Raw genomic sequence first — 18,236 nt, forward strand, 5'->3', positions numbered from 1 at the left:
TCATTTTATTTATTTATTTTTTAAGATTTTATTTATGTATTTAGAGAGAGCAGGGGCAGGGGCAGAGGGAAAGGGAGAAAGAGAATCTCAAGCAGACTCCCTGCTGAGTGCAAGCCCGTGTCGGCTCGATCTCATGACCTTGAGATCATGACCTGAGCTGAGATCAAGAGTGGGACGTTTAACCAACTGAGCCACCCAGGTGCCCCCCACCTTTTCATTCTAAACCTGAACATTTTCCCATGACATTAAACTATACTATGATGAACAACCTCAGTAAATGTTGAGACACCACCAAAGGGGTATGCCTTTTTTCAAGGTTTTGACAAATACAACCAATTGCCCTTCCGAGAAGTTGTACCCATTTACAATAATAAATGAGAGTACGCTTCCTCTCCTCACCTACTAAGCGGTCACTACCAAATCCTCTCCATTTCTGTCAGTGTGGTAGGACCCTCCCCCAAACAACAAACCTGGTGAAATTTGCAAGTTGATTTTTTTTCTTTTTTTTTTCTGTTTTATTATGTTATGTTAGTCACCATACAGTACCTCATCAGTTTTTGATAGTGTTCCATGATTCATTGTTTGCATATAACACCCAGTGCTCCATGCAATACGTGCCCTCCTTAATACCCATTACTGGGCTAACTGCAGGTTGATATTTTAACTATGTATTTGTTCATCATTCAACTTTCTTCTTTTGCAAATTACCTGCTTCTGCACTTTTTCTGTTGTTATTTTTTATTAATTTATAAGTATTCTTATATTTAAAATTTGATCTTTTCCCACCATAAATGTCATAAATGTAAGCATAAATATATATAATATAAAAATATATGTATATTTTTAACCAGTTTGTCCTTTGCCTTTTATTTTTGCATAGTGAGTTCGATATTTAGACATACATGATTTCTTTGATGTCAAATTTATTAAATATCCCCTTTTGGTCTCCACTTTGTTCATTTGATTTTAAAGGCCTTCTCCACTCCAACATAAATTACTACTCAACTATATAGTCTTCTTATTCTTTTATTGCTTCACACAAAAATATTAAATATGCCTGGAATTCATTTCAGTGATAACCCTACCAACTCCTTCTTCAATCCTCTGAATTAATGGAATAAGTGAAAATTACTTCCCACCTCATGTTGTCATCAAGGTTCCCCCTGCCCTTACAGGTAGCAAAGGTTTCTCACACATTCTCACAGTGGGTTGTGCATCAGTCTTTGTTTTTAGTGTTGTTCAATCTTCATCTTTCTCTATGGCTTGATGTGTGTATAGCTATTTCACTAAAGTGTTGCCAAAGGATGCGTGGAATACTGCTTAGAAAATACTATTTAACACCCAAAATCCTAGTGAGCTTTTATACTATGTATACACAAGGCATGTAGTGGGAATGTCCGGGACTTTAATGGGAAAAAAGATGCATTTAATGAGACTCTTGTTATAAAAAATATTCTTCAACAATAATTTCTATATTTGAATTTAAATAATGTCATATGATAAATATCAGATGGTTGGAGGCAGAAGGGTTCATGGAAATAGGGAAGGCCTACCTTTGGAATTGTCTCCCACTGTTAATTTATCTATTAATCTGTACTCAAGGTTCATTTGGCTTTAAAAAGTTCAAGGAGTTAGCCTAGTCTAGGAGGACCAAAAAGATGGTACCCTGATCAATCCCCCAAGAGAAGCCATTCTATAAGAATTTGGTGAATATCACTGATTGAATGTAAAAGTCAACAGAATTCATGAGAAAATATTTCAATGTGGCCACCTTCTTCAAAAGCAGGCCTTTTAAGGCTACTTCTTTTCTTTGCCAATGTTTATTTAGTTATTCAAAAAAATTAGACCAGTGTTGGTTAAAAGATATGCTAATATCACTACTTTGAGTAAGCTAAGGATAAACTCATTACTTGAATTAATTGGCAATGATCAAGGCACCCCTCAGTTGACAAACCATTACTTTAACTGCAGATTTCGTTATTTTGAGATAAAGTAACCTCTGCTACTGGTCTACAAAATATTAAACCCCTAAAGCAGTGGTGGTGGTTGTTTAAAAAATAGATTTATTGAGATATAATTCATGTACAATAGAGCTCACGTATTTGACTGTACAATTCAATGGTTTCCAGTATATTCAGAGTTATGTAACCATCACCAGAACCAACTGTAGAACATCCTCATTACCTCCCAAAGAAACAACATACCCTTTCACTGTCACCCCGTTTCCAGTATCCTGAGCCTGTTTCTCTGAGGCTGCCACTAATCTACTCAGTCTCTATAGATTTCCCTAATCTGGACACTTCATGGAAATGGAATCCTGCAGTGTGCCGTCCTTTGTGCCTGACTGCTTCACTTAGCATAAATTTTCAAGGATCATCCATGTAGTAGAATGGTTTAGCACTTTTTATGGCTAAATAACATTCTACCGTATGGCTACACCACATTTTATATGTCACTGATCAGCTGACGGACATTTGTGTTGTTTCTAAATGGCTGTTATGAATAATGCTGCTATGAACATTCATGTACAAGTTCTTGTGTAGGTATGTACTTACTCTTGGGCAGATACATAGGAGTAGAACTACTGAATCATATGGCTACTCTATATTTAACCATTTTCCAAAGCAGGTGCATCATTTACATCCCAACCGGCACATTCCCACCAACACTTGCTATTATCTGTGTTTCTAAGTATAGCCATTCTAAGGGGTGTGAGGTGGTATTTCATTGTGGTTTTATTTGCATTTCCCTGATGAACTAATGATGAGCATTTTTTTACTGTCCTTATCAGCCATGTGTATATTCATTTTGGAGAACTCTCTGTTCAAATCCTTTGCCTATTTTGAGTTGGGTTATTTGGGGTTTTTTAGCTTTAATTTCAAGAGTTCTTTATATATTATAGATACAAGTCCTTTATCAGATGTATGATTTGAGAAGATTTTCTTCCATTCTATGGATTTTCTTTTCACTTTGTTGGTGATGTTCTTTGAAGCATCCAAGTTTGTCATTTGGTGATGATCAGTTTATCTCTTTTTTCTTATGTTGTGTGTGGTTTGTGCTTTTGGTGTCAGATTTCAGAAATGGTTGCCTACTCCAGTGTCACAAATTTTTTTTTTTAATTTTTTTATTGTTATGTTAATCCCCATACATTACATCATTAGTTTTAGATATAGTGTTCCATGATTCATTGTTTGTGCATAACACCCAGTGCTCCATGCAGAACGTGCCCTCCTCAATACCCATCACCAGGCTAACCCATCCTCCCAACCCCCTCCCCTCTAGAACCCTCAGTTTGTTTTTCAGAGTCCATCGTCTCTCATGGTTCTTCTCCCCCTCCGATTTCCCCCCCTTCATTCTTCCCCTCCTGCTACATTCTTCTTCTTCTTTTTTTCTTTCTTAACATATATTGCATTATTTGTTTCAGAGGTACAGATCTGAGATTCAATAGTCTTGCACAATTCACAGCGCTTACCAGACAGTGTCACAAATATTTATGCCTATGTTTTCTTCTAAGAGTTTTATAATTGTAGCTTTTACATTTAAGTCTTTGATCCACTTTTATTCAATTTTTTATATATGGTGTGATGTAAAAGTCCAACTTCAGTCTTTTGCACACAGACATCCAACTCTCCAATCACCATTTGTTCATGAGAGTATTCCTTTCCCGTTGATCATCTCGGCACCCTTGTTGAAGATGAATTGATTGTAAAAGGGAGGGTTTATTTCTGGATTCTCAAATTCTATTCCATTGATCTATATGTCTATCTTTATTGTCTCATGTATTGTAACTTTGTAGTAAGTTTTTAAATCAAGAAGTGTGTGTCCTCTGAATTTCTTTTTTTTTTTTTAAAGATTTTATTTATTTATTTGAGAGAGAGAGAATGAGAGAGAGCACATGAGAGGGGGGAGGGTCAGAGGGAGAAGCAGACTCCCTGCAGAGCAGGGAGCCCGATGCGGGACTCGATCCAGGGACTCCAGGATCATGACCTGAGCCGAAGGCAGTCGCTTAACCAACTGAGCCACCCAGGCGCCCAGAATTTCTTCTTTTTCAATATTATTTTGGCTATTCTGAATCCCTTGAATTTCCATGTGAATTTCAGGATCAGCTTGTCAGTTTTTACAAAGAAGTCAGCTGGGATTTTGACAAGGATTGTGTTGAATCTATGGTCCATGTTGAGAAGTACAGCCACCTTAACACTATTTAAGTCTTCCAATACATGCGCATATGTCCACTCATTTAGGTCTTCATTAATTCCTATCAACAATATTTTATAGTGGTTCTGAACTCCGGCTGTTCATTAAAATTATCTGGGGAATATTTTTAATACCAATGCCTAGTCCCCACTCCAGATTTGAATCAGAATTTCTGGGTGTGGGACCCAGTCATTGATGTTTTTAAAACCTTCTTCAAGTGATTCTAAGGTGCAGCCAGGTTTGAGAGCTAGAATAATACACTAAAAGTAGTAAAGTTTAAAAAAAAGAAAAACTCTTGTAAATACCAAGAGATATTCTGATGAAGTTAAGAATTGTTAGAACTGATGTATAATTTACTTGATACAAAACATCTCAGGATCAGTGAGAAGAAGAGGCCAAAGGATATTTGCTGGTAAATTCTTCCCGCTTTAGAATGACAAAGTAGATTACAGATTATTTCAAGATGGGAGATTCATCAGAGGCAGGGAAGGAAGAAACAGCAGAGCATCGACCCATCCACATAAAGCTACTTGATTCGGGATCTTGTTCCTAATCACTCATGTGGCAGCAATAGGTACTGTGGCTTTTACAAAATAGATTGCATAGCCTCTTTGTAGTGGCCAAAACTTTCCTGAATTTATTATTTCCATGCATATTTCTTTCAGAGAATCACGCAGTAGAGGAAAGCAAAGAGCAAATTAAAAAAAAAAACTTCTGCTTATCATCCATAATGCAATAGGTCACTAAAAATAATTTAACACAATGTTAAAAGGGACCCTGATGATTTATGAGGATAATATTACTGATGACCAAGTTGCTAGCTCATCACATTTACTTTCTTACCAAGGATTCTTTTTTTTTTTTTTTTTTACCAGGGACCAATCACAGAAAGGCAAACAGGTGGGACCCAGCCATGCTGGTTCAAGGATAGTGAATTGATTTCCTGCTGCAGAAATTCAGCAAGTCAGAGTAGGAAATGGGACTGAGAAGGAGTGAGAGCCAGACAATGGAAGGTCATAGAAATTAGGGAGTCAAGGAAGAGTTTTTAGCGGCTCGAATCACTGGTGGTAATGGTAGTACGGATCCAAGTGAAGGGAAGATATTTGGGGATTTCGCATTAACCAGTTCTGAAGGAGGAAAGGATGGTTTTGAACAATGGTAAGAGAGAACAGAACGGAAAGGAGAGGAACAATTTTACAGGAGCTGGAAACTGATTACAAAGGGTGAAGATAGTCAGCAAGCCATGCCACAAGTGACAGGAGAACCTTGGTACCATCAGTAGGAAGGGGAAGGTGGAAGGCATCGGGGTAGAAGGAAAGTACACTTTCAGGCTTCATGAATATGAACCAAAAAAGCGGGGAGGGGTAGCAGGCTTACCAACATAAATTCATTTGACAGGGACTTAGGGACACAGAACTAATGCACAATAGAGTGTCTGGCCAGAAAAAGAGATTAGGAAGGCCAAAGCATGAAGCGGATGAAATCTTAAGGAATGGCACAGATCTTGTGGGAATAAGTCTGGCAAGTGAAGGCCAGAGAACTTAGACCTAAGTCACATTTAATTGGTGGACATGGAAGGGAGCCTAGCAGGAGAATCAGCATAGTAGTGCGCATATGACTCTCAGCTTCTGGATGACAATTTGGCTATAGAGCAAAACTTCCCAAAAGCATCTGCCTTTTGACCCACCCATTACATTTCTTGAAAAGTATTCTAAGGGAATAATCAGAAATACATACAGTTATCAATAATAATATTTTTGTACACAGCTGTGTTATTATAATAGCAAGAAAACCAAAGGGGGACTGAGATAGGGAAACAACTTAACTATTCAAAAAGAAAGAATTGATTTTTTTTTTAATGGTAGCACCTTCGCATTGTGGAACACAGTGTAACCATTAAAATCATGCATATCATACATATACACATAGAAGTATATCTAATGCTATAGGAAAATTACCCCAACACAATTCTTAAATGAATAAAGCACTTTTAGAGGGGAAGGATGAATAGACAGCACACACAGGATTCTTAGGGAAGTGAAAATACTCTGTATACTACAATGATGGATATGTCATTATACCTTTGTCCAAACCCATAAAATCTGCACCACCAAGAGTGAACCCTAAGGGTATTCCAGACTTTGGATGACAATGATGTATCAATGTAGGTTCATCAATGGTGACAAATGTACCACTCTGGTGGGGGATGTTGGTAATGGGGGAAGCTGTGCCCTAGCAGGGGCTGTATGGGAAATCTCTATGCCTTACCCTCAGTTTTGCTGTGAACCTAAAACTGCTCTAAAAAAATTAAGTCTTTAAAAAGAATGGTGCTGCCTTCCCTACAACCATATTTAAGAATAAACATCGTTGAGCATTTATCCATCAAAAAAAGCACTATTCAAATTATGTATACAGTATAATTCTAATCTTGAAGACATGTTTGTGTGTCTTTTAGTTGGATGGTGTCTAAGTATGATTAATAAAAAGAAATTCTCTGAAATTCTCTGAATAAACTGAAATTCTCCAAAATTAACAGTGATTTCTGTCCAACTGAGCTTCAGATGATTTTTATCTTTCTTTATCCTAGTCTGTATCTTTTGAATTCTCTCAATGAACATCTATTACTTTTATAACCAAAAAAAAAATCTTTTCTAAATGCTATAAACATTTGATACTATAACTTATTTATAAATGGCTTCATATAACATAATTTTTGTTTGTTTCTACACATTAAGCACATGTTTGCAACTACATTTCTTGCTATTGACTGTACTTACCGTCAACAGTTCGGCTTCCACTTCATCGTGAACTAGATCAATCCCCATTCTCTTCTCTCGATGAAATAGACATTCTCTGGCTACCTACAGATACACAAATAATGGAAAGCACTAATACAAAGTAACTAAAATCAGCCATGAGCAGCTCTAAGGATTTGGTTCTAAAACAAGTCAATAGATACTCCCAATACCAATTTACCAACTTTTCAAGCCATTTTGCGGGAAATCTAGCATGAGACCCACCATAACAACTAAGTAAATCCTTATTGCTAGTTAAAAGGTAGAGTTCACTCTTCAAAGTGATTTGGAAAAAAATTCTAATTTGGAAAGGTGACAAAATCAAGCATATGGCATCTACTTGATTCCTACAAATTAACATCGGAGAAAATTACTTAGCATTAATTTCTGCTACAGAAATAATATCCTGAAACATTATTTCCAAATATTTTCTATTGAGATGAGTGAGGAAGAAACAAATTATTATCTTTAAAGAGGCCAAAATATTTGTGTAGCCAAAAATCCAAGTGATTATTTTAAGTACCATTTATTGTTTTCCTAATTACAAAAATAATGTGCCTTATCCATTAAAGAGAAAAAATATAGAAAAGTAGAAAATGATTTAGCCATATTCCTATCACAGTTTGTCCTTACAATTTTATATTATGCTTTTTAGGATTGACATTAAATGGTAGGCCCCGGTCATAAAATATTCTTTGAGACAAAGTATGCTAATGACTCGAGTGGAAAACAGCTTGGATTGCTAACAATAAATTATGTATGAAAGAACATTATGCAAATGTTAAAACACTTTTTTCAAAGACTATTTCATGACATGGAATGACTGTATAATGTTAATGTTTTCGGCATAAAATATAATAGTATGTACACTGTAATGTGGACATGATATTGTTGAACAAAATCTTTGAATGAATGTATATTTTCATTTACTAGAAAATGAATTAATGGGTTGAAGGGAACTCTGATTATTTTCATGTATATTACTAATCTGCTTTTTGTAAGTTTCTACTAACCCAAGTCTAGTAGGATTCTACTCATCTTACCTGCAACATAGAAAAGTATCCATCTTCTTCACTTTGGCCAATTCTAGATGTCATCAGTTTCCACTGTTGCAAATATGATAGGCCAAAGATGGATACTTCATTGATTTAATTTGCATTTTTATTAGGAAATTTTAACTTTTTTTCTTATATTAGTTGATCATCTGGATTTTCCCTTTTGAGATGTTTCTGTTTATGTGACTAATTCTAATTTTAATCAGGACCTTTCTACACTGTGCTGATAGTAAATGTTCGAACACAGAGGAATATTTGGACAAGAATTGCAGAAAAAAATACAAATTAGACCCATCTCACTGAGAGGAGTACTGAAAGGAAGAAACTGGATGTCCTCTGGAAATTCAGAGGGCAAGTGGCTATCATTTTAAGGATACTCTAAAGTGGAGTGGGTAAGGTGGGGTGCAGAATAGACCAGGAAACCTCAAAATGAGCCAGAGCACAAAGAAAGTATGGAAGGGCTTCCGATCCTGAAAAACATCTAATGATAAGTTAATTTAAAAGGACATCATTTGAGAAATCCTTTCTTAGGATTTCTGGAGGTTGTGTGTATTTTTGTGTGCTTGTGTTTGGTGGGGGGACGGGGTGGGAGTGTGCAATAAGAAATAACAACGTTCAGGGGTCTCCAACAAACTCTTCAACCCACTAGACTTCTAGCTCCTTAATTCTCTAAACTCTTCTGCTACAGATGTCATAATAAAGACCTACTGCAAATGCTTATCACATGGGAAGTAAGTCATACAAACATGAAGAAAAATGGTGTTTGCTTCATCAATATATATACACTTCCTGATTTCTGTAATTTGTGCATCTTCAAATTATGGAATGTCTTCTTTCAATGGTGGTGGGTAGAATGGGGTTGGAGCCCCCTCCCCCAATCACACACTTGGTGGGGTGAGCAGTAGCCAGAGGCCAGCAACAAACTAAAATGCTGCCTCCATGACCATAACAACTGGCTTAACCTCAGGCCCATTTCTCTATTCAATCAAACTCACCCCATCTCCTAAGATGGTCTCATTGATCATTTCACTGTGCCCTAAAAAGGAATCATAACATATGCACAGGAGGCATTTCATGACACAGATTAAAAGAATAGTACTTTTTTCCTTCAAATATTATATACAATAATCCAGGGACAGCAATGCCCAGGCAGCCTATTTAATAAATGGGAAGATGACATTCTTACCATAAAACACTGTGGACCCTAAGGGTGTCTCTCTACTTAACCTCCTTTGCTTTGCATTCAGAATTCATTCTACTTAAATAGTTGTTCTGTAGGATGTGTAAAACTGGTCATGGTTTTACCAACTACTGAAAGTAGTTGTAGATGGACTGATAGGACGTTGGCTTCTATAGGTGAAGTGAAGCATAATTCGACAGAGAATAACCACAGTAATTCACTTAGTGGATTATAATCATACAAATATGTAGTGTCTTTTATTATAAGGTCTTATATTTACCTGAAGAGGGGCTTCTGTCTCCATCAAAGCCCTTTCCAATTTTTTCTTAACATCAGTGAGTTCATTTGTCTCTCCAATCATTGCATCCAACTCATGAGTGATTTCAGATTTCCAAAATCCTATGTCATTGACTCGTTCTCCCAAATTTTGGGTGGAGTCTGCTTGAGTTTTTCTTGTTTGCTGATACTTGTCTTGAATCAGGCGAGATGTATCTACCCTTAGTCTCTCTGAATTATGTCGGGAAGTGTTGGATTCTAGATAGTTGGTTAAATTGGACCTGTACCAATCATCAGGAGTATACCTTGTGAAGAGAGTGGTTCTATTGGAAACAAAGGGAACCATGGTACTCTCGCACACCTTCTGAGATCTGGTGCAGTACGGACCCAAGGTCGGCAAGTTGGAGGCTACTTTGTAGTATGTACTTGGTCTCCAAGGAAGGCTCAAGGTATGGGTTAAATTGTAGTGGGGGAAGCGGTCCCTATAGCTTGATGCCATAGTACTGATGGCTGGTAGAAAGTTGGTTGGTGTTGGTCTAGGGTGGGCATAAGTTGCCGTTAACGTAGAACCTAAAGGCTCCATGATGCTCAAACACTATTTGTAAATCTCTCCTGTTTAAAAGGGGGGAGGATGTAAAAACAGACAGTCACATAAATTAATCTTTGGTGAAAATTTACAAATAAAAGCCACATTTGACTTTTAGTAGCAGTACTCCCTAACATATTAGGTATTTGTTCTAATTTGATATCCACCCTTACCAGTGATAATATGTTCCAAAAATATTTTTTCCCATCTCTGTTTCTAGAATATACTAAAAACTACTTTTTTTTTGGATTGGCCACTTGAATTTCTGAAATTTTTTTAAATTATGATTTAAATTTAAGTTATTATTATCTTGTAACAAATCTAAATTAAGAGCCTAAAGTATGCATTTTAACAGGGACTCAAATCTTGGCTCTGCTATTTACTAGCTGTGAGGCATTGGACAAATTACTTAAGCTATCCGTGCCTCAATTTCCTCATCTCTAAAATGGGAATAATAATAGTACTTACTTCCCTGGATTATTATGAGAGGTATTAACAGCAAGATGTTACTTGGCAGCATTTCCCCTACCAAGTCATCCTAAATGAGCACAAAACCTGGATAACAATAGTGTGCTTGGTATGCAAACATAGCTCAAGGCAAATACCTGGCTCCCTTCTCCTGGCAACTTCCCACCTCTAGGCACCTCCGATACAGACACTCTAGAGCAGTTATGAGAGTAAGCAAGACAATGCTAAGCACTTGAAATGCTTATCACAGTTCTGGGCTCAAAATAAATGTTCAATAAATGTGAGCTTTTTAAACTACTAATTCAAAAGAGTATATAAAATAAAAGATAAATATCCATCCCTCCCCCAAAAGGGAACACTTTGAACATTGAATAGTTCATTAATAGCTGTTTCTTTCCAGATTTTCCTATTATATACCAACATATGTATCATTTTTAAAGCTACCTTAAAAATGCATCTACTTATATACAATTTATACATACGAACAGAGCTTTTTAAATACAAATATTGAATTATCTTAATCATTATATGTATTATTTACCATTACTAATCATTATATGTATATATTATTATACATTATTAATCATTATATGTATTATTATTTTTTCTTTTTTTTTTAAGATTTTATTTATTTATTCATGAGAGACAGAGAGAGAGAGAGAGGCAGAGGGAGAAGCAGGCTCCCAAGGAGCAGGGAGCCCAATGCGGGACTCGATCCCAGGACACCGGGATCATGACCTGAGCCGAAGGCAGACGCTTAACCATCTGAGCCACCCAGGTGCCCTAGAACACACATTTTTAAAAATATTTCTGACCTCTCCCCCTGTTAGAACATATAGATCCACTTCATTCTTTTTACCAGTTGAAAAGTATTCTATTGTCTAGAACTTTTGGTTATTATTAGCCCAGAAAGTCAAGATGCCACAGCTGATGACATACTTTTCAGCATGTAAACATCATTCTGTTTGGGGGTTAATGTCTATGGACTCATTTACTGAAAAGGAAAAATAAATCAGATCCAATTCTATAACCATCTCAGGAAAAAAAAAATCATTCGATGATTATTTAAATAGCTATGTCTTAAGGCCTTTGCTCCCTAAACCACAAAATAATCTATTTGTAGAATTGTGGTCAAATTGAAACACAGTCATTCCACATGTGGTGAAACAGCTGCCCATGCCATGGTGGCGGCCCACACAACCCTAGCTCCCTGACCTTTTCCTAATTCTTCCCTCCCTCAGTCCCCAGATACCTTGTACTGGCCAAGCTTATGAGTATGGTGGTGAAAAAGAAATCTTAATAATCACTTGCAGTTCTTCCCCTCAGTTTGGAAGTTAAACAATGTTTTTCAAAAAAGAAAATTCAAAGCAACTTGAGGCCTTAGGGTCCTCATGGCTACTTTCAGTTCTAACCTCTTCTCCAGTCAAATCTAGAAATAATCTTGTCAGTTTTCTTTCAGCAAGAAACTTCAAGTGGGCTTTGGGCCACTCTTACTTGGATTTTCTTAATTCTTGACAATAAAAGCTAGCGACTTACTTGGTCCTTCAACCAAGGAATTCCAAGTGTAGAATTACCACATATGTTTACTCAACACCTATTATGTTGAAGTCTTGAGCCATCTAAACCCATGTTTTTCAAACCATGAGTCATCTACTATGAGTGGTGATTTGTGAAATGCAGAGGTTCATAAGCCAGAGGAGACATATGGATTGAGAAATTCAATATAGTTTACAAAACTTTCCAGTGATATGTTTTTTAATTAGGGATGGGATATAATTTAAAATCTGGAATCTGAAGCATAAAGCTCCATTGTTTAAAGTTCACAGATGTAGAGCTCCTCATGTGTGGCAGTAAGTTTCACATGGAAATACAATATTCTACACAAGACAAAATATTCTATGCAGTTACACAATGGAAGTTCTAGCTCCAGCCAGCCAGCTTATAAGTCATTCAGGAAGACGGATTAAAAGACAATAGCATGGCAACATCTTATATTCTGGGTCATTGTTGGTCAAGGAAACTGAGAGTGTCATGGCCTAAGAAATACTTAAAAATTCAAAATAGACTTCTGATTCCAACCATGATAGAGTAATAAAAACTAGACTTAGACTCTTACATCTAAAACACTAGACAAAATATATGAAACACCTGTTTTGGACAATAGGGAGCACAAGACTCTGATCTCTGAGAAAAGAGAAACAAATAAGGCAAGCCCTCTGATTGTCCTGGCATTCTACCTGGAGGCAATTTCCAGATTACGGGAAAAACAGATGAAAACTGAACAGATCCTGGCAACTTTGTGAGTTGAGGAGGAGATCAGAATTTTGGGAAGCTGAGACAGCTGGAAGTTGTGAAGCAGGATTCCAGAATAATGCAAGCTATGTAGAAAAAGAGCTCCCTGCGTCTATATAGGGGTCCACTTGTGTCTTTGCTAAGCAATAGGATACACATACATCAAGGGACACTGTATGAACTTTGGCAAAGAATGATGGCAGGGTTGTCAGCTGAACAATTTCTAGAGCTCACAGAAGATGGAGAGACATTTTGAACTCAGACCAGTCAGAGTGGAGAGTTGTTGGTGATCAACTAGAGCATTCTGTGGAGACCCCAGAGAAGTCACACATTAGAGACAAGGCTGACCTATCTCTGGAGTGAAAGTACTAAAGATTCATTCCAGCAAAGCTTAAAAAGAGGCACAAAGAGATCCAATTAATCCACAAGTAATTTAATTGCCTGACAACATCAAGACATTCAAATATGTACTATCACAATGTCCAGCACTCAATCAAAATTACCAGACATGCCAAGCAGCAGAAAAAATTGTGACACATAATTAGGAAAAAATCAGTCAACAGGAAAGATTTGATAGAACAAGCAAATAATATACAAGTATTTAAAGGAAAACAAGAACATAATGAACATAAAACAAGAACAGAATCTTTAAAAAAGAACCAAATGTAACTTTAGGAATAAAACATACAACATATACTTATACAGTATATACTTGAACAATTTCACTAGATGGGATTAACAGCAGAGTAGACACTGGAGAAATAAAGATTAGTGAGTTAAAATCTAAACAAACCAAAGCACAGACTTTCTCTAACTGAGAAAAAAAAAAAAAAAGGAGAAAAGCCTCAGTAATATAGGCACAATATCAAGTAACAAACATCACATATTTGGAGTGTCGTATAGAAAGGAGAGGGAGATAAAATATTTGAATAATGGCTGCATATTTTCCAAATTTGATGAAAACTATAAATCCTTAGGTCTAAGAGGCTCCAAACACTCCAAAAGGATAAGCACACACCCATACAAACACACGTGCACACACCACTACCACCACTATCACCTCAAGGATCATCAAATTGCTGAAAATCAGCAATAAAGAGAAAAACTTAAAATCAGAGCAAAAAGACACATTTCATAGAAAGGAACAATGGTAAGAATTAGTGCAGAATTCTTGTCAAAATCTATGCATGCCAGAAGACAATCAAACAACATCTTTAAATGGCTGGGGGGGAAACGTAAGCCTAGAATTGTATGTCCAGTGAAAGTATCCTTCAAAGATGAAGGTGGAATAAAATTTTTTCATAAAAATAAAAGCCAAGATTATTCATCATCAGCAGAACTGCACTAAAAGAATTGTTAAAAGAAATTCTTCAGGCAAAAAGAAACTGTACCAGATGGAGACTTGGATCTACACAAAGAAATAAAGTGCCAGAAATGGTATGTGTGCTAATGTAAGAAATACTCTTTTCTAATTTTTAAATTTCTTTAAAAGACGGTTGTGTAAAGTGAAATAATAAAAAATTATTGTGGAGTTTATAGTAAAAATAGAAGTAAATTATGTGGTCATAATAGCACAAATGTTGGAGAGCTGAAATGGAAATATATTATTCTAAGGGTCATAACTAAAATGGAATAATACTGTTTAAACATATACTGCAACAAGTTTAAAAATGCATATTGTAAACTTTAGAGCATCAGTTCTCAAGATATGACCCAGAACCCACGGACTTGTCCTAAACCTTCTCAGGGGTGACAAGGTCAAAATTATTTTCACAGTAAATGCTCAGGTGCTATTTTCCTTTCTCACTCTAATTCTCTCACAGATTTACAATGGAGTTTTCCAGAGGTGACATGATATGTGATATCACAATAGACTAAATACAGTAGATAGGAGAACCCAGCTGCTAAGACAGAAATCAAAGAACTCTACCACATGTGTAAAATGATGCTACTCTTCTCACTAGATATTTTTTGTTTCAGGAACATAGCTTTTTAATAAAACATTTTATTTATGTTACTATATAATGGATTGTAATGATTATTTTTAAAAGAATTGATGTTTTTAACTGTTCAATTTTAATTTCTAATATAATTAATATTAATGGATGCAATCCACATAAACTAAAGCTCTTTGAGATCCTCAACGTGAGGTTGTTTGAGTACAAAGGGGTCCTGAGACCAAAAATATTTTGAACCACTGACTTGGAACATCTTCTAAAAAAGAAATAAAACAGAATTAAAACTAATCAGCTAAGGGGGGTGGGGAAATGGAAGACTGACAAAGACACATAATTAATCCAAGAGAAAAGAGACAAAAGTAAGACAGAGGAAACAAGTAGCAAGATGGTAGACACAAACCAAATCACATTGTTAATTATATTTATAATAAATGGTTTAAACAATCAAATTAGAAGGCACAGATTCTTAAGCTGGGTTTTATAAAGCAATATTGAACTACATGCTGTCTCAAAAAAAACCCATTTTAAATATAAAACGTAGATAAGTTAAAAATAAAAGTATGGAAAATGGTACACCATGTAAATACAAATCAAAAGAATATTGAAGTGGCTATATTAATAACAAACCAAGCAGACTTCAGGACAATAAATACTATCACAAATAAAGAGAGAAATAAGGATAAAAGGATTAGTCAAGGAGATATAATGATCTTCAATGTCTATGTAACCACCAGTAGAATTTTAAACACATAAAGCAAAAACTGGCAGAACTAAAATGAGAAATAGATCCACAGCTATAGCAGATACTTCAACACTCCTCTGTCAGTAACTGTTAGAACAAATAGAAAATTGGTTAATAAATAGGCTATTTGAACAATACAGGACCTAATTTACATCTATAGAACACACCACTCAAAACAGCAGATTCTTTTGTATCTATATGAGATGACAGATGTTAACTAAACTTATTGTGGTAGACATTTCACAATATATGTAAGGCATTATGCTGTATACCTTAAACTTATACAGTGTTATGTGTTAATTTATCTCAATAAAACTGAAAGAAAAATATTTTTAAACAGCAATTACATACAATTTCCAACTACACAGAGAATATTCACCAAGGTAGACCATATACTGACCCTTAAACAAGTTCTCAATAAACATAAAATACTTAAATGAGACAGAATATGTTCCCTGACCATATTGAACTAAATTAGAAATCAATAAGAGAAAGATATTTGGGAAATTCTCAAATAGTAGGAAATTAAATAACACACTTTTTTTTCTAAGCAGGCTCCACGCCCAGCATGGAGTCCAATGAGAGGCTTGAACTCATGACCCTGAGATCAAGACCTGAGCGGACATCAAGAGTAGAATGCTCAACTGACTGAGCCACCCAGGCACCCCTAAACAACACACTACTAAATATCCTCTAGGCCAATGAAGAAATCACATGGAAAATTAGAAAATATTTGGAACTGAATGAGAATAAAAACAGAGCATATCAAAATTGTGGGATACAGCTAAAATAGTGTTTAGGCAGAAGTATATAACTTTCAATGCTTATACAAAAAAATAAAAATTAGCTAAAATCAATTATCTCAGGGCACCTGGGTGGCTCAGTCAATTAAGCATCTGCCTTCAGCTCAGGTCATGATCCCGGGGTCCTGGGATTGAGCCCCACATTGGGCTCCCTGCTCTGGGGGAGTCTGCTTCTCCTTCTCCCTCTGCCCCACCACCCCCAACTCGTGCTCTCTCTCTGCTCTCTCTCAAATAAATAAATAAAATCTTTTTAAAAATTAAAGATAAAATAAAATCAATGATCTCCACTTTATTCTTAATAAAGTAAGGGAAGCAAAGTAAGACCAAAGTAGAAGGAAAGAAATAATAAAAAGAGAAAAGTCAATGAAATAGAAAATGGACAAACGGGGCAGCGGGGGAAGCAGTGAAACTCTTAACAATAAAATTGGTAGACCTCTCACCAGACTGATCAAGATAAAAAGAGAGGAGACAAATTACTAATATCTGTAATGAAAAAGAGATATTGACACAGACCCTGCAAACATTAGACAGTTAATAAAGCAATGTTACTAACAACTTTATGCCAAGAAATTTGACAACAGAGATGAAATGTACAAAATGCTTTAAAAACACAAATACCCAAAACTGACTAAAGAAGAAATTGATCATCTGAATAGCCCTATGGTAGTTAAAAGAATTGAATCCATAGTTTAAAATATTTCCTCAAAGAAAACTTCATGCCTAAATGTGTTTGTTCAAATTTTAAGGAGGAGTTTTTTTTAAAGCCTATGGTTTATTTGATGATGTGCCTTTTACAACATTTAAATCATTCTCTAAATTCTAACTCAGTCACATCTTAACAGGGCTCGTGCAGCACATACTAAGATCATTAACTGATGCTATAAATGTCTCCTATTTGCAAGCAAACTGAACAAATTCTTTGGGAAAATGACTGAAAATAGCTGTGGAAAAATTCATACCCTAAGTTATGCAATTGTTTTTTTTATTATACTTTTAGGCATGACCAAAAAACATTTTAAGAAATGAAGTCAAATACAGTGTTTGACTCTATTTATTTAATGTGAAGTCAATAGTTATTTACCTACTGAAAAAAAAATGCTATAATTGTCTTCTATAAATATTAACATGCTAAAAATATAATCAATAACACAAAGACTGTAGGTACGGGGAAGCTCCACTTATAATCCCAAAGATGACCTCAAGTTGGATAAACATATTTTATTAGCATATTTAGGCAAGGCTCTAAAATCACAAATATTTTAAGGTATAAAAACCCCGTTGCTGGTTCCGCATTTAGAAATAACTTCTCAATCCTTGAAAAGCGTCAGAAATGTCAGTTACAAAGGCATGGGGTAGGGGGTTGGGTAGCGGGTACCAGTGGGTCTGTAGGGTTTCTATCCTGAAGGGTGGGGGCAGGGAAGTGCAGATTGGGGAGAGGAATTCCAGGGTTTCCACGACTTCACCCCGAATTCTGAGGTCAGACGTTGGGGCCTCACTGGGGAAGGGGACGCTGTAGGGGTCGTCCCAGCGGCAGGTAGGAGCCGACCAGACCACTCACCTGCCAGCGGCTGCGGGCGAGGGGCGGGGAAGGGGCGGTGAGCGGTAAGGATGGCAGCCCCCCACCTACCGCCCTTGATGGCTGGGACCCCGACAGGTCCGGCCCTGGCCCCGCCTTCCCCACCTGTGACGTCAGCTCCCGCGGACCACTCAACGGTCGCCCCCGCCGGCTCGCCGGGAGCCGATTGGCCGGTGGGAGGAAAGGCGGGAGGCGGGAGCGGGCGGAACGGAGGGAAACTCTGCGGCGGGCGGTTGCCATGGACGCTCTCGCGCCTAGTAACCACGGCTCCCGAGTAGACCTGCTCCGTCGCGGACGTGACGGGGTGAAGC

At 36.7% G+C, this 18,236-nt stretch overlaps 1 protein-coding gene across 1 annotated transcript in view; it reads right to left on the reverse strand.

Moving 5' to 3' along the window:
• Positions 1-17,972, reverse strand: part of TEKT3 (tektin 3) — a 37,726-nt gene extending 19,754 nt beyond the window's left edge. The window contains exons 1-3 of the mRNA XM_032432120.1: positions 17,908-17,972; positions 9,505-10,112; positions 6,972-7,055 (exon numbers count right to left, since the gene is read on the reverse strand). Coding sequence (XP_032288011.1) covers positions 6,972-7,055; positions 9,505-10,083 — 663 coding nt within the window. The 5' untranslated portion in view covers positions 10,084-10,112; positions 17,908-17,972. The remainder of the gene's footprint in view (positions 1-6,971; positions 7,056-9,504; positions 10,113-17,907) is intronic.
• Positions 17,973-18,236: the final 264 nt, after the last annotated feature.

This window comes from Phoca vitulina, unplaced genomic scaffold (assembly GCF_004348235.1).
Source record: "Phoca vitulina isolate PV1807 unplaced genomic scaffold, GSC_HSeal_1.0 scaffold47, whole genome shotgun sequence".
In the NCBI taxonomy this organism is placed as follows: Eukaryota; Metazoa; Chordata; class Mammalia; order Carnivora; family Phocidae; genus Phoca; species Phoca vitulina.